The sequence below is a fragment of the Psittacula echo genome (genome assembly GCF_963264785.1).
Source record: "Psittacula echo genome assembly, chromosome: 5".
NCBI classification, from domain to species: domain Eukaryota; kingdom Metazoa; phylum Chordata; class Aves; order Psittaciformes; family Psittacidae; genus Psittacula; species Psittacula echo.
In genome coordinates, this window is record NC_137739.1 from 7,509,744 (window position 1) to 7,528,903 (window position 19,160).

The 19,160-nt window shown below is 39.0% G+C and overlaps 1 protein-coding gene across 1 annotated transcript in view; it reads left to right on the top strand.

Moving 5' to 3' along the window:
• Window positions 1-337: 337 nt before the first annotated feature.
• Window positions 338-19,160, top strand: part of BAIAP2L1 (BAR/IMD domain containing adaptor protein 2 like 1) — a gene marked incomplete at both ends in the record, with an annotated part of 38,774 nt that continues 19,951 nt past the window's right edge. The window contains 3 exons of the mRNA XM_080618897.1: window positions 338-388; window positions 9,484-9,559; window positions 13,110-13,196. Coding sequence (XP_080475023.1) covers window positions 338-388; window positions 9,484-9,559; window positions 13,110-13,196 — 214 coding nt within the window. The remainder of the gene's footprint in view (window positions 389-9,483; window positions 9,560-13,109; window positions 13,197-19,160) is intronic.

The window sequence follows — 19,160 nt, forward strand, 5'->3', positions numbered from 1 at the left end:
CCGGGAAGGGAGGGGAGAAGGAGGCGGTGCCGCAGACGTAGCAGGCGGTGGCGGCAACACCTCAGGTACAGGCGGTACGAATCCGACCGCCCCTCCCGCTGAGGCGAACCGAGGTGAGGCGATCCCTGCCCCGCCCGCCCAGCCAGTCCTGCCGCGTCAGGCGGCCGCGGTCCCGCAGGCCCCGCCCCGGCGGCCCTGCCCGGCTGGTTCCACAAGTTTTTGACAGTTTCTTAGCGGCGGAGGAAGGAGCTCGGTCTGTTGCGGCCGCCCTGGGCTGGGGCCGAAGCGCTCTCCGGAGGACAAAGCTCTTCCCACCGGCCGCTTCCCCGCAGTCACCATGTCCCGGGACCCCGAGGAGGTGAACAAGCTGACGGAGAGTACCTACAAAGTGAGTACGGGCCAGGGAGGGGCTGCCTGCCGCTGCCATGGCTGGGGACACGGCGGCCACCTTTGCCCCCGCTGGCCGGCTCCGGTGTCGGCTGAAGCGGGGGCCGGCGGGAGGGTGCAGCGCAGCCTCGGCTTCTCACGGAGGAGCGGAGCGAACTTCTTTTTTTTCCTCTTCCCCTGTGAGCGCTCTCGCCCGCCCCAGTGTGTGAAAGGCGGCTCGGTGCTCGCTCGTAAATATCCCGGAGGGGGCTGGGACGGAGGCAGCGGGAGCTCGGCCCCCCTCTCCCCGTCTGGTCCTGTCCGCGGCCCCAGAGCCAAGAGAGACAGCTTCGGACAAGGCGGGCTTTCAGGCTGGATTCTCTCTCTAGCAGGCTCAGTTCTCTAGCGAGTCATAGTGCCCGCAGTGTGTTTTGATGATGAAGTGGTTTGGAGATCTTGGTGCTTGTGGTCCTCTGCTTGAACCGTTTCTTCGCACGGGCTAGAGCCTAAAAAGAGTTTAGCGCTGACTTCAGTTGCTTGCCTGGGTCCCGAGCTGATAATCAGATTTCTGAAGGTACGCCCTGGCACTGCCTCACAGCACCGATGGGTGAGGGTAGTCTAGTTTATGTCAGCGAACATTTAAACTTTATGAAATGCCTCGCTATTTGTAGGTTTAAAAATATTTTGCATATGGGCACTAGCTGCTTATTAAACTTTCTATCTCTATAAACTCAGCCCTTCCAAAACACACCAATTCTAACTGGGCAAAGTTCCCTTAAGAACCATTCTTTTGGCTAAGTAGCAATGTCAGTGTTGGATCTGTAATCTTCATTCTGTACTGTGTGTTGTACTAGAGAAAGCACTTACATTTGCAAATGCATTTAATCATGCAAATGAACTTACAGCTGCAGTGCATTTGCAGCTTTGAGCCAAAAGGAAAGCTTTCTGGGGGATTGTTCTATTTTACAATTAAACCTTATTGGTTTACTAATGAATGTTTTCATATTTCTGAAGATGTTGTCATTTAAAGGTCTCTGAAAGCATTTACTGTATTTTGCTGTTAGTTTTGTTGTTCTCCAACACCCTTAAGGTAACTTTACTCCTTCAAGTAGTCCAGTTATATTGGTGTCATGTATTTGCTAGTTACTTTCTTTGGATTTAAATATCAAATTCATGCAAAACTACTGGGGAAAAAAAAAAAAAAAGAGATTACTTGCCTGTAAATTTTGTCCTCTATATTTGATGCAGGTCGTCTTAAACGGTCTGGTGATTTGTGGTATCAGTTACATTCATGGCAAGGCCATAAGCAAATATCAATTCATCTTTCTCAGAAGAGCAGCCTGTAAATACAGGCTCACAGAAGAGAAATGTGCAAAGTTGACTGTTCAGGGCTGTGCCGACAAAGGAATGTCCTACCCTCTCTATTGACTTCCAGAATGTGGCTAGAACAGCTTTACAGAGGAGAGGGAAGAAAATCTCCTGTGTAATGTAACAGGTATAATACAAAATAGGCTTTAAAGGATGGCAGACCTCTAAATAAACAAAACCTTCCCCGTTTTTCAGTACTTATTTCCTGAGAAAGTTTAGCCTTTTGTTTTTTGGTTTTTTTTTATGTTTTTAACTAATTCAAGGAGATATGTAAGACTGAAATTACCAGCAAAACCCCAGTAATCCAAAGTTAATGTTGACAGTGTGATGAAATGTCTTCCATGTGGGTATTTTGAGCGATTTGGTGCATTGCATCACATAGCTCATACTCACAGGCCTGGAAACCCTACTGCCCTGCCCTCATTAAAAGTTGAAACTTTATCCAGATAAGGTATAAAGGCTGCTTCAGGCAGAGAATGGATTCTCGGTCTACTTTAAAGCAGTTATTTCTATATCAAAGTTGAAATCTTGAAAATAGCCCGTCACTTCTTAAGGGCAGGGAGCACTACTCTGTGTATTTGGCATTTGCAGTGACTAATCACAGCTTTCTCATCTAAAACAAATGAACACCTCTTTGTGCTGTGCTTTAGCTGCAAGGTGAGTGTGCTCTCCTTTGCTTAATAATGCACATGGAACTTCTGCTCTTACTGTTTGCCATCCTAGCAATCCAGCACTTAAAACACCATATTGGTAATGATAAAATCGGGAGCAGTGTTTGTGTTTCTCCTACCAGTAAGAAGGGCTTGGTATGGGGAAACCAATGTGGTGTAGCGATGGCATCTGTGTGCTGCAGGACCAAACACAGGCTTCTGACTTCTCAAAAAAACAATAAAAAAGTAATTTGGGTGACCTGGAAAAATAATAGAGAATGAAATTGAATGCCATGCTAGTCTGCTTTCCTTGTTTCCTTTCTTACAGTGCTAATCTAGTGGATTTATTCAATACATAGTAACTCATGTTATGAAAAGCTTCAAAATATACTTACAGAAGTCATCAGGCAGCTAAGTAAGGATCTTGTATTTTTACCTTGTTCATCCTTTTCATTGGCAACAACATCAGAAAGTGAATACCTCAACGTTTTTGGGGTTTTTTTTTTCTGGTTAACTTGACTAAATAAACAACATAATCCACAAATATATGTGTGTGCACACACAAAACTCAAGGCTGACATTTACTCTTTATGTAATACCTGAAGAATCACTTTAATGCATGATAGGAATGGCACGTGCAAAATGAAGCCAAAGGGTGTGGAAGCCTATGACTAAAGAGGGCCACAGCCTCCCTTTTACCAAGGAACTGCTGAGGGGTTCGCTGGTATGACACTGCCCTGCTCTTGAACTCACTGCACCATGTGGTGTGCTCTGGAGGGACATTGTATGACCCCCTCACACAATTGGTAACCCCAGGAAAGATGTTACATGTTGGTGTGTCATTGCAGCTCGTACAGCTTCATTTTATCTGCTGTATGTGGGGGAAAACTATTTTGGCATTCAACTGTGATACACACGGTGCAGGGGAAAGGGGACGAAACAGGAAAGTACTGAGTTACAGACCTGGCATTCTGTCTATGTGGTCAAAGGGCTGGGCAGCCAGCTCCCTTATTGCTCCTGTGGTTTGAGGTTTCCAGAGCACTTGATAATAGCATGATAGCTGTAATTCACTGGTGTTGGTAATCTTGGATTTTAGAGATTTATTTAATTCAGGTAAATCTTACCCAGAAATTTTGATTGTCAACCAAAGTGTAATTAGAAAAAAAGGGGGGTGCATCAAAACAACCTTTATTCAGTGGAATGCTGTGTTCTCCTGAGGGGTAGGTATGATTATCTTGGTAGGCTATATTGTTTTATCATGAAAATATATCTCACAAATTCTTTTTAAAGTCCCAAATTCCATGTCCCAAATCCATGTCCCTGTGTTTTTAAAAAGACTTGCAATGAGATTAAGCTACCAGACTTATTTACCAAAATTAAAATTCACTTGTGGTCCTAGCACATGCTGCAGTAAGGCTGTTATTTTGCATCACTGAAAAACGTAAATCTAACATTGGGGAAGTGGAGCCTTTGGGATTTCATGTGTGTATAAAGTCCAGTTCTATCTTAGTGCAAATTATCTCTTGACCTTACTTAGAGTTCTTCCTATTTAGAGTCTATCCTGGGTTGCGTGTTCATAACCTGAGAAAGTTTGTATTTGAAATGCACTGATGGATGATTAATTGCTGTATTAAGCAAGAAATGTTCTGTCAAGGTGACTAATAATTAGTCATAAGAATCAGTCTTTTTGAATAAACACTGGCATCCTGATCTTTTAGTTTTTTTCATTCTGTTAAACCTGTTTTAAAACAATATTAAGCTAACTTACAGCTGAGATAGCTTAACAGGAGATGCGTGGAGAGCTTAATCGCACCCTTCTGAAAACTGTATTGTGGATTTCAAAAGCTAAAGCAGGAAATGAAATGCAATAATGTATAAAATGCTCCAAGTACAGTAGAGCACAATATGATTTACCTTCTACATGGCTCTTCAGATCTTCTCAAGTGGGTTTTCAGACATAGGCACTGAAGACTTTTTCCAAAAACTTAATTTTACTGGTAATTTAAATTGAGGGATAACAATTTAAGTTATTAGTAGCTATACAAAAGTTAGTTATAAATATATACGTTGATGGTAATATGAGTAATGTTAGACATCAAGATCTACTTTTTCGGTGCCAGTTCTATAGTTTCAGATTTCCACCCAAATATATTGTTATCCATTCTTGCAAAAGTGCCTGCAGGATGTAAACTTGAAGCTACAGGGAGTCTATGCATTGTTTAGTTGTACTCATACCTGCTGAGCTATTGTTCTGTGAGGTGTGTCTTTAAGTAAAAAGCAAAGCTGAGCATTTACAGGAAGGCACTTTTACAATGGATGTTATTTGTTTTGAAGATTAATGTTGTTTATATCACTATCAGGAACTGTGGAAGATATAATACCTACACACAACAAGTGGAAATACAAGCCTTCAGTCAGCTCCTTTCTACCAGGCTGGTTAACTCACATTGGCTTCATGCGGTGAAAGGCATATAGCAACCCTTATACCGGATTATATGAGGATTTCATGACTCAAATGACCAGAGCAGGTTTATTTTATGAGTTTTCTTAGAAGGTCACTTTTGCCAAATCTAAAATTCTCTACATAAAAAGATGTTTCCTGTTGCCTGTTTTGAAAGTGTTTCCTTTTATTTCCATTCATCCTGAATAATAGAAAGCTGTAGGAGCTGATCATGTGCCTCCTCTTCTCTTCTGGTAAATTATTCTGTTCATGCGAGGTAGTGTGTCACTAGAATATAGGACACTTCATTGACAATTAGGAAGCCGAGTGTGTGTCCCTCACTGCACAGACAAATGATGTCTTGTGAACCATTGTCTCTCCTAGTTTTTGTTTTTCGCTTTGTGATGTCTATTTGGATTAAGATAAAAGTTTTATTCCCATGTCATTGTAGAGCATGGCACATAACAAGACTGTGATATTTTATGAGACTTTCAATAATTTTATATTAGTGGTTGTCTTGATCAGAAGTTCTTTATTCCTCTGTCTCTGCTTTTTTTGAGATCTGGCTGTGGTGTCTGACTTGCAGTTTTGCACTGGTGTTCAGTCCCACTCATTTTCGTTACCTTTTCCTTAGACAGCAAGTAAGAAGCTGTACAACTGTAAGACATCGTATGAAAAAAATAGCTATACAGATGGATTTGAGTGGCTCTTTTCCCCTATAACTTCTGAAGCTGAACAGAATATTACAATCACTTTAACTGATTTGAAACGTCTTGGCAATTATAAAATTTTTACCTAATCCTGAAGAGAGTGTTGCCAGTGACAGTTTTCCTTTTGAAAATGTGCTCTAGATACATGTTCATGGGCAGTACTTCAAAGGCAGCAGGAATGGTTAACTATATAAAAAGAGCACTAGAAGCACAGCCAGGTTTTAATTTGCTTTGAGAATCTAGAAAGAAAAAACACATATTATGCTTCTCTGTATTGTTGAAGAGAGGAAAATCATCTAAGAATTATTTCATTATACTACCTTGGAGACCCAGCAGGGGTGGGAGTGAGGGAGCTAAGTCTATCAAACGCAAACTCTTACTAGGAAAGTCGATGAGCCTTGCACAGTGCTGTGAGGATGAGCTAACCATACCCTGCATTAAACCAGGCAAATACCAAAGGGGAATTTCCATTGCAAAGGTTTTTACTGCTTCTCGGGCGTTCACTGGTGCAGACGCTTCTGCTAACAATCAACCACTGTGGCAGTGTAAAGGCTGAAAAGCTTCCAGAGGCTGCTTGGTCTGATGGAGAAAAGATCCGTTACTTGTGTGCCTTTCAGCTACCAAAGGCAGTGACCTATAAATTGTTTCTTCAACTTTTGAGCGGTTTTATGTATATGTTGAGCAGATGTGATGACTGGAGCGCTTCGTCAGTTTGGTGTGTTTCAGTGGACCTGTTGTGTTTCCACAGTGTGATCTGTAGCTGCTATACATGAATGCTCAGTATCGAATGAGCTAGTGAAAGTAAGGAGCTATGCAATCTGGCTTCAGAGAGGGAAGTTTTTTGAGGGCATTTTTGTTGAGTTTTGTTCACTTCTTCCTAAATTAAAACAACTAATGATGGAGATGCAAGCACTGCTTTCTGTTTGAAATCTGAATTAGATGGCAAGAAAACTGGAATGTTAACCCCTGAATCCTTAAGACAGTCATTTGAAAATCAGTATTTTGAGACCAGTAATTGCCATGTTACTGTTAGAATTTTTGAGTAGGAAGCAGTGAGCTTTTTACTCTAGGTCCTTGTTGTGGGGAGCAGGGTAAGTAGGGACAGGAGTTGTCTTTCAAGACAATTATTTTCAGTGTCATATGGCAATTCAAGGTGGCATTGGAATTCTTACCTGCCATGGATACACATGGTTTCTACATCATATACACCTTTCTCCCCCTCCATATCCTTGGAACACAGGACTCTATATTCTAACACAATACCCTAATTCACCCTTTTCTCTTTTTTTCTTGTGATTCACTGGCTCCATGTATGCCAAGAGACATTATCTTTAGTACGCTGCTGGGAAGGAATGGCAAGAAGTTGGAGTAGGAAGAAACATCCCCTGGAACAAAAGCCTCACAGTCACACAGCCTCAGCTGCAGGGAGGGCAAAAGAGGCAGAGCAGCAACATTTACAGTAGTAAATTAAAGAGTTGTGGCAGGAGGAGGGATGTTCCCAGACACCAGAGCTTGAAATTCCATACCGTTGTTAGAATAGCCTTTGGCATTGTTGGCCCAACCTGAAACACACTTTCCCAAATGATTTCTGGATGTGGTTTGTGAGTTAACACAAATCAAGGGCCTGAGGACACTAGGTAGTTTGTTTGCAGTGATCATGTTTGGGTGGGTAAGAGTTTAATGGTAAGACCAGAAATAAATCCCAGCTGCATTTAATTTGTACAAATAAAGGCAGTGGGGCTAGGTATTCTTGTTCTGTGTCTGCTTTTGATGTCATATATACTACACCACCATCAGAACCTAACAGGGTTTTTTGGGGGGGTTTAATAGCTATATTATTTTTACTCAATATGACTGCTAAAGTAGAGTTGGTGAAATCTGGAGCTAAGTCTTTTCTTCACTTTTTAAATTGACTGGAGTTCAGGTATAGCACTATGTTTGAATAATAATAATAAAGTTCTGTCTGAATGACTTTGTCTGAAAATAAGACAAATGTGATGATGATATTCCTGTTCTTTCTGGATCCACGTACATACTAAATAGAAATATTTTCATTCTGTTAGTAGTATAACAGACAGAAACTGGAGACTATTTCACTTGTCTGTGCTTTGTATTTCTTGTAAACAGAAAGCATCTGTTTTGAATTCCTGGAACTTGAAAGTTCTGCTGTGTGAACATTATCTAGAAACATGTGAGTTGTGTCATAAAAATACTGTCATAAAATAGAATAGCAGAATGGTGTCTTTAGGTATCTCATGACAATAAAATTTTACAGCGTAATGTCACAGGTATAGTTTTGTTAGGAAGATTCTGGGAAAACAAGGTCTAGAAGCTGCAAAAACATTAAAGTTTTTCCTCTGTGGAAATACAGAGCTTCTGTGAAAAATAAATGTAATACAAAATACTTGTTACCAAATTGTTCCTGAGACTCAGTAGTTGCTTTTAAATGAAGCTGTAGTTTGTATGGAAGAGAGAAAAGAAAGGATTAGAACGCTGCAGTTACTTGACTATTAAATGACCAGGCACATATAGCAAATTCTAGAATACTTGTTCAAGGTAGTTATTTACATACATGCAAAAGGAGGTTTTGTTAAACAAATGTGCTGTGTCTTCAGTTCAGATAGCGATTCTACGTGAAGAAACCAAGAAACCACCAAGTAAGTGAGGCTCAAAGGGCTCTCCTTCAAACTTACTTAGCATCATTCAGAAGTTAATTGCAACATCCAGTACTTCGGAATACCGCTATTTATGCTACATGTGTTTGAGACATCTTGAAGGGCATGATTCCAAGGAATGAATAACTACTGCATTTATATCAGCATGTCAGCTTTTCTCTTTTTCAGTGCTAATAACAAGATAATTCTGGAATATTGATTTGAGGGAGAGTTTCTGTCTCTGACCAGAAGGAAGGAAACTGAACCTTTCCTATGAGTAGGGACAACTCCGACTTTGTGAGTGATTTTCTTTTTTGGGTGAGCAAAAGCTGCTGCTTCTCTCTTCGTCACCCCCCAACTCTGGGCAAGTTCAAATTTGAATTCATGCATCATCACAGTATCACAGTATCATGGCTTAATTTATTTTCTATTTTTTGCAAAGATTTGAAACATTTCTATTTAACGGTGTAGCTATTTTCTTGCACCGTGAAACTGCCAGTCACAATTTCTACCACTTCATCAGTTCACAGAATTTGCTAGGTATGAGAGTAGTCATGCTTGGAGCTGCTGGATTTCAGATTCTGGCTGTTTCAGCCAATAATTGTATTTAACAGCCAAAGCAGCTGCAGTGGACATTTTTTCTCCTTCTATTTAAATAAGGTCATCATTTTCTTTCTGAAAGGACCACAGCTTTGCATAAGGAAATGCAGCATTTTCAAACAAACAAAAAACCCCAACTGATTCCCCTTCATGCTCTCTGTAACTTAGAAAAGATAAATAAAGTGCTTGTCTCCCCCTGATCAGCTACCTGGTGAATTTCTTTTCTTTTTTGCCTTTTCCCAGCATTATAGGTTTTTTCAGTTCAGAGCAGAGGCACAAAAAGAACTCAAATCAAGGTTCTTGTTACTGTCTGACTTCATAAAACAGCTAGTGGGTAGAGGTTTTTCTCTCACTTTTATTTCACCATCACCTACCACAAGAGAAGGATCTGTGCAAGCTTTGATCACATACTTGACATCTCTTTGTATTATGAACAGCCAGATTCTTTTTACCCCAGTGGAAAGTTTACAATTTCTTTTTCCTGTTTGTTGATCTTAACTGCTCAGTTCTTCTCTCTTCCATCCTTTGCTCTCCTCTTCCTCCCAAGTCTTCTATTTTTCACCCATCCACAGACCTTGCAGATGTACGCTGTACGTACAAAACCTAAAACAGACCTAAGTGACACTGAGATAAATACTTCCATCCACTGTTGAACTGCCTTGGTTATAACACAAATCTTCTTTTCTGTTCCCTAGAATGTTATGGAACAGTTCAATCCAGGACTGAGGAATTTAATAAATCTGGGAAAGAACTATGAAAAAGCTGTTAATGGTAAGTCTTCTAGGTGCTAACTTTAAAATGATATTTATTTCTTTGAAATATGCATATTGGATATGAGGGTTGTGTATAAGCTTAATTTGTAAGTTGAACTTTGGATGTGTTTAATTAGGAAAAAAACCCAAAAAAGCACAAATACATATGTACCTGCTCCAGATAGGGGTTTTTAACTGTCCTGCAGCGGTTGCATCCCAAACACTTAAGCACAGACCTACTGCAAAATAAACTGAACATCAAGTGTAAATAACACACATTAGAATAATAATATAAAAGGGGAAAAAACCCAAGTTAGGTAAATTAGTTGTTTTCTTTTTTTCTCTGGAAATATCTCTCAAAGGTATTTCACATTCTGAGAGCTCTTCCTGCTCTCCTATACACATCACTACCTAAGAAATCCTGTGAACAGAACAACTTGAATGAGTAAGAGTTGCAGGTGTGGGTTAATTTTTTTTTCCTTGTCCATACTAAATCTGATTGTATCTTTTTAATGGAGTCAAAATTGGAATGAATAAATTTGAATCCAAGGACCCAGACTCTCAAACTTCTTGTAACATGGATGTTTACTTCCATTATTGACTTCACAGAAACTGTCTGCCTAAGAATGGGTTTCAAGGACTGGGCCCTGGATTCCCAAAGCTCATATTGTAGGACCTGTTAGAGCTTGCTCCATTTCACCTCTGCAGACCTGTTGAGCTGCTTGATACCATATTAAAGCAATGTAAAATCTCTCTAATTTTGCCTCATTCAAGTCTGTGGCATATCTTTTCCCTATGTGTAATCTAGTACTCTGAGAAATGTGATACTGCAGAAGTGTGCATAGCCAAATAGACATTGAAATCTCTCTTCATGCAAATTTTAGACCAGGCTTGAGAACAAGATGAAACTAAAACCTGCTGAAGATGAAAACAGGGAGATGCTGACTTACATGCAGTAATGCCTAACCTGATGGATTAACATTGTGGTTACCTAATACCAAACCTTAGGGATTATGCGTAGTACCAGAAGTAATAACAAGTTATTTCCATGATTGACTGAAAAATGTTTATACCAGTTTCTGAGGGTTCTGCTTTTCACATACTTTACTGTTGATAAGTTACGTTGTGCTGCTTCTCTTTTAATTCAGCTTGTCATCCATAAATCACAACATAACTGTCCACAGCAGCACTGGAGAAGCTGATGGAAATGGTAGTGTAGCACGTTTGTCTTTTAAGACTGGCTGATAAAGCATATCTAGCATGAATGCTTAATTTCAAGTGAATAAATGTTTACAATGTTGCAACAACTGTTGAGAAACGACATTAAAGTCATCTTTGGACTCATAAATTGTTAATCTTTTCTCCATCAGTTCTGAGTGGTATAAATAGGTCTGTAGCAAGTAGTAAATACTCTGTTGCTAAACAAATACTATGCAGATTTCCAAACAAGTCAGAGTAGACTGACAACATTACGCTTACAAGACCTTCTGATAGATTTATAATGTATTTTTATACATCTTGACCATAAAAGGTCAAAACTTCTTTTCTGCCAAAGTTGTTTACTAGCCATAGAGCTGGTGGAGAGACTATCCAAGTGGAGTTCTTGATTTAGCTTGATTAGCACAGAAGTCATACATTTTTCTTCCTGGTTTAGTGCCTGTATTGAGACAAAAGATTGCCTTGTGGCTATCTTCAGACAACATTAGGTAGGAAGAGTTGGAATGGCATAAAGTCTTTGCATATGGGTGGCATACTGCTTGTCCCATCAGTGGCACCAGTATTATTTTTCTGTTGAGAAAGTTTGAATATAGAGCACCTGTGAGACACAGCTTAGAAATTACTCTTGTCTAACACAATAAAGCCTGAAAACCAATCATTGTTTCATCTGGAAGAGTTTCAGGTTTCTCAATGAATATAGTTAGGTAACCAAAGTTGTCACCTTTGCTAGTAAAAATCACAAAATACAAACCTAAAATACTCTAGTTGGCAATTGCCAAGTACGTTCCTCTCAGAAAAAAAGTATTCTAAAGTCAGCAGTGAGAGTCTCCTTGGCTTCTACTTTAGGTTGAAAATGTACTTGCTAGTTTGTCCTTGCTATTTCTTTGTGCAGATCAGTTCTAAATACTCTGCAGATGCAAGGCAACAACTGTAGGTCTACTACATACGTAAAATATTTCTCACTCCTTGCAGTTTGAATGCTGATGTTTCCCTGTTCATTCTAGCACAACTGGCTTTGCTGCTAAAATAGCTATAACCAGGAAATGATTAACTGAGAATAACTGAAACATTAGTGATGTATAAGAAGAAGTTATTAGTTCCTGTGAAACTAGAATTGTTAAACACCAACTATAAAGCATAAAAGGGGGGGAACTGTCCTAAAGGGATAAAAAGAGGAGCATCAAAGTGTTAACTAGGGCCTGTCTTTTTGGTTGGGAATGTTAAGCCTTCAGATTTCTACTTAAACTGTATGTACACCTGTTGCCTGAGGTTGTTATTGCTTGAAGTACTTGGAATACTGATTTTCTCTGCCATCCAGAGTTCAGTAATGAAGACAAAAGTAGACACTTTCCTGGACTGTCAAAATAACTCTGTGCAGATGTTGTATGTATCAGTGTTAGTTTTTCGTGTCTGTCCAAGAAACCAGAGATCTTCCACCATTTTAGCTTATTACATTGCTGAACGATGTAATTTATAATGATTTTAGGTATTGATGGTACATTGAAAATTGAGAAAATACCAAATGGATTATCTCCATAACCTGAACATCATCTTTCAGAGACTTTATTTTTGAAGTTTTAACTTTTAAGGCCTAAAATTTCTGGAAACTGGAAAAGTTGGTGTCTATATATAGAATCCTCTCATTACAATGTATTGTTCTGACAAGAACTTGTAATTGATGACAGATGATGACTGTACAGTGTTATCCAAAATGGTAATTTTTAGGAGTGACTTTATCTAACCTTTCACATTTCACTATTATTTTAAATCTGCCACACCTAGCAACTGCATTCCCTCATAGCTTTTTTGAAGCAAGTTACTCTTTCATCTAACTTAATAAATGATGGTTTGCGTTTGAAGGGCTCCCTGTCTCCTTCTGGCAACTGTAGGTCCCTTGTCTCACGGCCAGTAGCCATTTCTCAGATGTGTGACTTGGCTGCTCAGTACAGGGCAGAGACCTTGGCATTTCTAGGAAGTTTGGGACTGCATTTCTGTTTTTTCCAACAGTTTTATCTGTACCAAGGAACTTTATGTCCTGACCAATGGCTTATGGCTAAACCTACCCACTGGGTGCTCAGTTCTTCTGGATATGAGTGAAAGTTGGAATAAATAACAGGCTGAATTGTAGTCTGGTCTTCTGTCTTTATCACCTGGTTTCACAAATTAGCATGTAGCTCAGGAACTCGTGGAAACTTTTTCTGGTAGCAGAATTTCCTTATTGCTATATACCCCTCTCTTACTATGTGCCCTGGATTACAAGATTTTGTAGGAGCATAAAATAAGGATAATGAAAAATATTTTGACTTTGACTTTTAACACTCTTTTGTGGTCTTTTTCCCTCCACCCTCAAGCTATGGTAGTGGCTGGAAGAGCATATTATGATAGCCTTGCAAAGATTGGGGATATATCAGCTGATTCTCCAGTTTCTAAAGAATTGGGTAAGTGAAATGGTATTTTTTAAAATCACTTTAAAGTGTTTAAAATATAACCATTGCTTTTGTTTTTTCCTCCTGGCACTTCACAGCACTGATATGAAGTAGAGAAGGATCAGAAAAAGTGTCTTTCTCTTATGTGACACATAGATGGAAGGGATTAGATTCCTCTGAGGTATATTATTTCTCAAGACACTTATGTTGTGACAAAAATGACTTTTTTTTTTTCTCTGTGTTTGTGCCTGTGCATTTAAAAGCATCTATTTTTTAAGTTCACGTAATTTTATAATAAATTAATACATATGGGAAAATGTGTAGTTTGATTTGTAGTACAAAGATGAATGTTAAAATACTTCAGCAACAGAATACTGGTATGAGGAGTCCTACTGAATGACAGCAGTTCTAAACTAAAACAATTTTCTGGATGAGTTTAGTTCTACTTCACTGGTTTTCATCAAGTATATCACTGAAAGTTCTCAGATGCATTATATTTATTTTCTAGTTGAGCTGTTGAAAGAGAAACTGCAAAGTCAAAGATGTACATTTACAGTAATGTAAAACTAATCCAAGTTCTCTGCTTTCCTGAAAACAATTTCTGGATTTTTGGAAGATGGTCATCAGAGCTTCATGTTGTACTCCTCTGGCTAGTGTTGACATGATACTGCTCAATCAATGCAAGTGAAATTGTCATCAAAGTGTTTATAATGTTTCTGACAAAAGATTCTCTAGCATCACTTCAAAAGAAAGAAGCGGGAACTATGCTGTAATAAGGAAACATTTGTTTAAAGCCTTCGTTTGCTCTTTGACAAAAATACCTTGATAAAGTGTCTTGTGTCTGAGCTTTTGATTATGGGCGACACAGGAGTGTCAGTGATGTCACATGCATTTGCTCCTGTAACTCACACAAGCAGGTTAATTCAGCTGATTAAAAAGGATGTTTTTACTAAATGTTTTCTTCTAATGATTCTGCTGAAGCAGAACTGAGGGAAGACTCTTCTTGAGCAGTGGTTTTTCTGTGCCTGCACACATTTTTATCATCTCTGCTGAAACCACTTTTGTATGAGTGTTAACATTGTGTGTTCAAAGTTGGGAGCGGCAGAACAGCAAACAGTACAAAGCAAACAGTCCTAACGCAGTCACTTGCTGTATTTGCTTTGCAGGCTGTTTACAGAAAGCAGAGCTGCTGGTTTCAAACTAAAGAACAGCAGAAGTATGAGCAAGTGAAAAGTAATAACAATGCAGAGTATTATAAAAATATCAACAAATGCATAACAATAATTTTTGCCATCAAGCAGCTGGTCAAATGAATCTATTTATGGAGCTTCATATGACTGTGGGATATTGTCTCCTTCTTCGCAAATATTATCATTGGGTTATTTTGAGCTGAATTCTGAAAATAACCAGGTTTCCTTATTATTGGGGACCATACAGAATTGTGATTGAAAAGATACTTCTTTTTTTGTTTGTTTAGCTAGGAATTCTTCCCTGCAATTATAAAACCTTTTTTAGATATACTGTATTGAGAAAGCGTGGCCTTCTTCAGGGCCAGGCCTCTACCACTGTTTTCTGTCCATCTTAAACTGGTACTGCAGAAAAATATTTTCTTCTTAAGGAGAACAGCGGATCTGGATTTCTTCCGGCATATACTGTCTGACAGAATACTTAAATTAGAGATAAGGAAGGGCAATGAGCATTGGAAAAGGCAGGATAAGGTGGTTAGGAGTCTGTGAGAGATCATTTGCATTTTCCTGAAAAAGTCTCCATAGTTCTGAAGCTGGGTTACAATACTGAACTATTTAGCAAAGAAAAGTAATACACCCCAAATGGCTCTAAAGTATCTCTGCCTAAAAAGAAAAGAGAATTTACTGCACATTGTAGTATTTAAAAAATACTCAGATCCATGCTAAGCAGTGTCAGATGTGTGAAGACTAGATCAAACCTTACTGTGATTTCGCTTATTTATGGACCCTGTTAACTGCAGTGGAGTTACTGTAGGTGCAGCCCACTGTGGAGTGATCTCTTCTGTGAGTTTCTTTAGACTTGCCATAAGACATGTTATTGACCACTAGCAGCTCCATCATGCATAATACTTACGCTACCTTTGCCAAAAATGAGATCAGTAGCCATCAGTTAAGCTTTGTGATATGCCTGTGAACTGCTTTTCTGTACTGTGTTCTCCCGAGCATCAAGTGAGCTGACACAGTAGCTTGTTTTAGAAGAGCTGCAGACTAAAGGTGACTGGCAAGGAAGCAGTGGAGCAATTTCAGTATCTTTATGCGTGCATGTTATCTGGAACATTTCTGTAACTTTTTACTTTTCCTTTGCTTAAAATTGTAAGCAAATTTTAACACAAATTTGTCCTCGTCCTGCATCATGTATTAACCGAAACCAGTAGCAACGTTCCCACAGATGTCAGTAGATCATTATAGGGTTTTTTTGGTACTTAAGACATTATCTGGGCTCTTCCCAATGAATTAGATAAACCAGCGGTGTCAAAGTTTAAACCATTTCAGAATGCTTTAATATTTGAGAACAAATTGAGGTACTGTGATCTGATGTGGACTTCCAGCGTTTATGTCTTTGGACAACCTGAGAATGTAAATGTTTTAATTTGAGTAACAAAAACTTGCAACTTTCAAACTAATGCTTAAAACAAATCTGTTTAAAAACAAACAAGCCCCTCCCCTCCATGGCTTACCAATGTAACTGCCATCAAGACAATTTGGCTTATGGATGGTTAAGACTTCATGGTAGTCTGAAATCCACAGTGCTGTATTATTTACAGCAGAAATGGTGGCAAAGCATAGCTGCCAAGTAATTTTCTTAGACTTATTTTAAACGTACATGGCTCCTCTATTAGCTCTGTGTTTTGCCCATCAGGTACCTTTTGACTGCAAAAAGGTGTTAGAACAAGATTCCCCCCTTTCCCCTTTCTCTGATAGCCAGTGTATCAAGCTGTAACTTTAGCAGATACAGCTCATAGTAAAATTAGCGTTCTGAATAATGAACAGGGGAATTAGGCAGGAACAAGGTTTCAGATCTTTCCTGCAGCAGCTTCACCTTTAGCAGAGACAAATGAAAAATAATATATTATTCTAAATTCAGTCGTGTTGAATTAGGGCTCTTACGCTTCATTACAAAAAGACTACAAGGCTCAGATGGCTAAACCCAACATTCTTTAGAATTTATGGAGGATCTTTATGGGCACATTGCACTGTCACCTTACAGTTCAAACCCAAACCTGCTGGGTGACCTGGAGTGTATTTACTGCCAAGTGTGATATAAAGATTTGTATCAAAATCACAGTTAATCCTTCCTTCTCATAAGGAAATGCATAACATGGTCTTCTGGTAATGAAACAGTAAAATGGATACCAACCCCCATAGCAGGATAGAAACAGAAATGGAAAAGAAACGAGAGAAAGTAAAGGGTAAAATTCATAAAGGGAAAAGAAGTAGTGGGGCAAAAAATCAAGCAGAAATACCAGAAAGTGCTTTTCTTCTGTGGTATGAGATTGAAGCAGAAGAAGGAAATGAGAATTTAATGGAAATCTGGATATTCCAGCTGATTTGGAGCTTTTGTACTAAGTATCTGTATCTTTCAAGTCTGGTTGAAGCTCTCTGAATCATTTTAATACAGAATAACTTAATATAAGTTGAGGAAGTAGAAGAATATACTGCATTCATAATATAATCCTCATGAATAAGGGATAAGTTGATTTAGATCATCATTCCTTCTAATGGTTTGCATTTTCCTAAATATATAAGCTTGTAGTCCCTCAGACTTGGCTATGAGCATTGAAAAACATAACCTGAATTCATGTGGTTCAGGTTATTCTGCAATATGGAATTTGCATATCTTTCTTTCCTCGACACCTTTTGTAAATCCCACTAGAAAGAAAGGACAGGAAACAAGAAACTATGTATAAAAATGATAACATTTCATACTATTCAGATTTCAGCATACCACATCAGCATAGTAAAATTTGGGGGTTCAGTAATTTCATGTAGATCCTATACCTGATACAGTGTTAAAATAGTAACTTCCATTTTGTATTGCTAATCTATTTTTCTCTTGCCCAAACTATGGGTCTATGAGGCTTTGTTGTACTGATTTTTAGTAGTTACAATTGTAATAAAGTCTCTTCTAGTAACATTGGCTTTGCCGCCTTCACTTAAGGAATCAGGAAGTTATTTCTTGCTCAGTCAATGAATACTAGTTCTTGTATCCTCCCAACTATCCCCTTTAACACCTGCCAGTTACTGTAGTTACAGCTCATTATATTGTGGGTGTAAAGTCCCAGTTTGTTTTGTGGCAACTGTATCTATAGCAGTCACCACAGTTATATTGTGGGCCTGTACGTAGAGCTTATTGCTCAAGAACTGCTTGGTGTATATTATTCATTGCTTGTCAAAACATAAAAAGTCAAATTGTAAGAAAAATATCACATTGGGTGGTCTTGCCAAATGGAACTAAAATGCAAGTTCAGCATGTTCAAAGGAAAATCAGAGAAGACAAAATCTCTTCCCTAATCTAACCAAGACTGGTAATTTGTTTAAAGATTACTCTGATCTAGGCTTAATGTTTTTCATAGTCTCGTTCTGTTCAAACTTCCCTGGAAACAGGTATGCAAAAGCTTATGCTCATCTGCAGTCTGGAATTTAAGAATGTGGGAAAAAATTGTGTTCTTTTCAGGAGAAATTTTCTGTTTAAAAACCACTAGAAGTAACCTAAAGAAGCATGTATTGGACTAAAAGATTATTCTCTGTTGTGGTAGTCACAAGACAGGGAGAGGTGGGTAATAAAAACCCCATAAACTTCTAGCGGTGCACAGAGTAAGTATCATTTTTGCTGCCAGGGGATGAGCCCTGAACTGGATGTTCCTCTCCTGCACAGACGAAAGGACTGTTCTTCAGGTCTAAAAGACATCTTTGACCACGTTGTGAAATGGAGGTTTGATCACAAAGTGGTGTAATTGTAAAGGTCTCCACAGCTTTGTCATACTTTGTCAAATACAAAAATGTCTATTGTGAAGTGACATAGTAAATACCCATAGTGATCCTGTAACTATTTGTCCTGGGTTCAGCAGTAGCAGTCATTTTTCTCCTTCTTAGTAGCTGATGCAGCGCTGTGTTTTTGACTTTCGGCCTGGGGATAATACTGATAAAACTGATGTTTTCAGTTGCTGGTCAGAATGTTTACCCTGACCAAGGACTTTGTGAGTCTCATGCTCTGCCAGGGAGGAGGGGAAGCCGGGAGGAAGCAGGGACAGGACACCTGACCCAAACTAGCCAAAGAGGTATTCCATACCACAGCACGTCATGCCCAGGATGTAACTGAGAGTTACCCGGAAGAGCTAGCACACTGCTGGGTGGGGGGCGAGGTATCTGTATCAGTCAGTGGGTGGTGAGGTGTTGTATTCTCTTCCCTTGTTATTTCCTTTATCATTATTATTATTGGTGGTAGCAGTAGTGATTTGTGTTATACCTTAGTTACTAAACTGTCTTATCTCAACCCGTGGGAGTTGCATTCTTTTGATTCTCCTCCCCATCCCTCCAGGAGCAGGGGGGAAGTAGACTGCGTGGTTCTAATTCACGGCCTGGGTTTAAACCATGACACTATAGTAATACTACAGTATGGATAACCAGGAGCAGGGGTTCTGTATGTGCACATTTTCTTTTCTGAGATCCCTTATACTTCTCTGCAGTTAGCCAAATGTCTGTAGTTCCTGGGATAACTGCATAGTAGTTTGAGAATCAAGGCTGATAAACCATCAGTGAGGTAAGAGAATAAGCTAAGGATTAGTGACTAGGCCTGCAAAGTTAGCATTTCTTATAAATCCATGTGAGTAAGCTGGTAAGTTAGAACTCTTGCATAACTTCTAACAGGATCATGGAGATACTTTCTAACTGTTTTCTAGCCTTTTTTTAAAAGCAAACTAACAATTAGCAATTTGATAATAATGTAAAT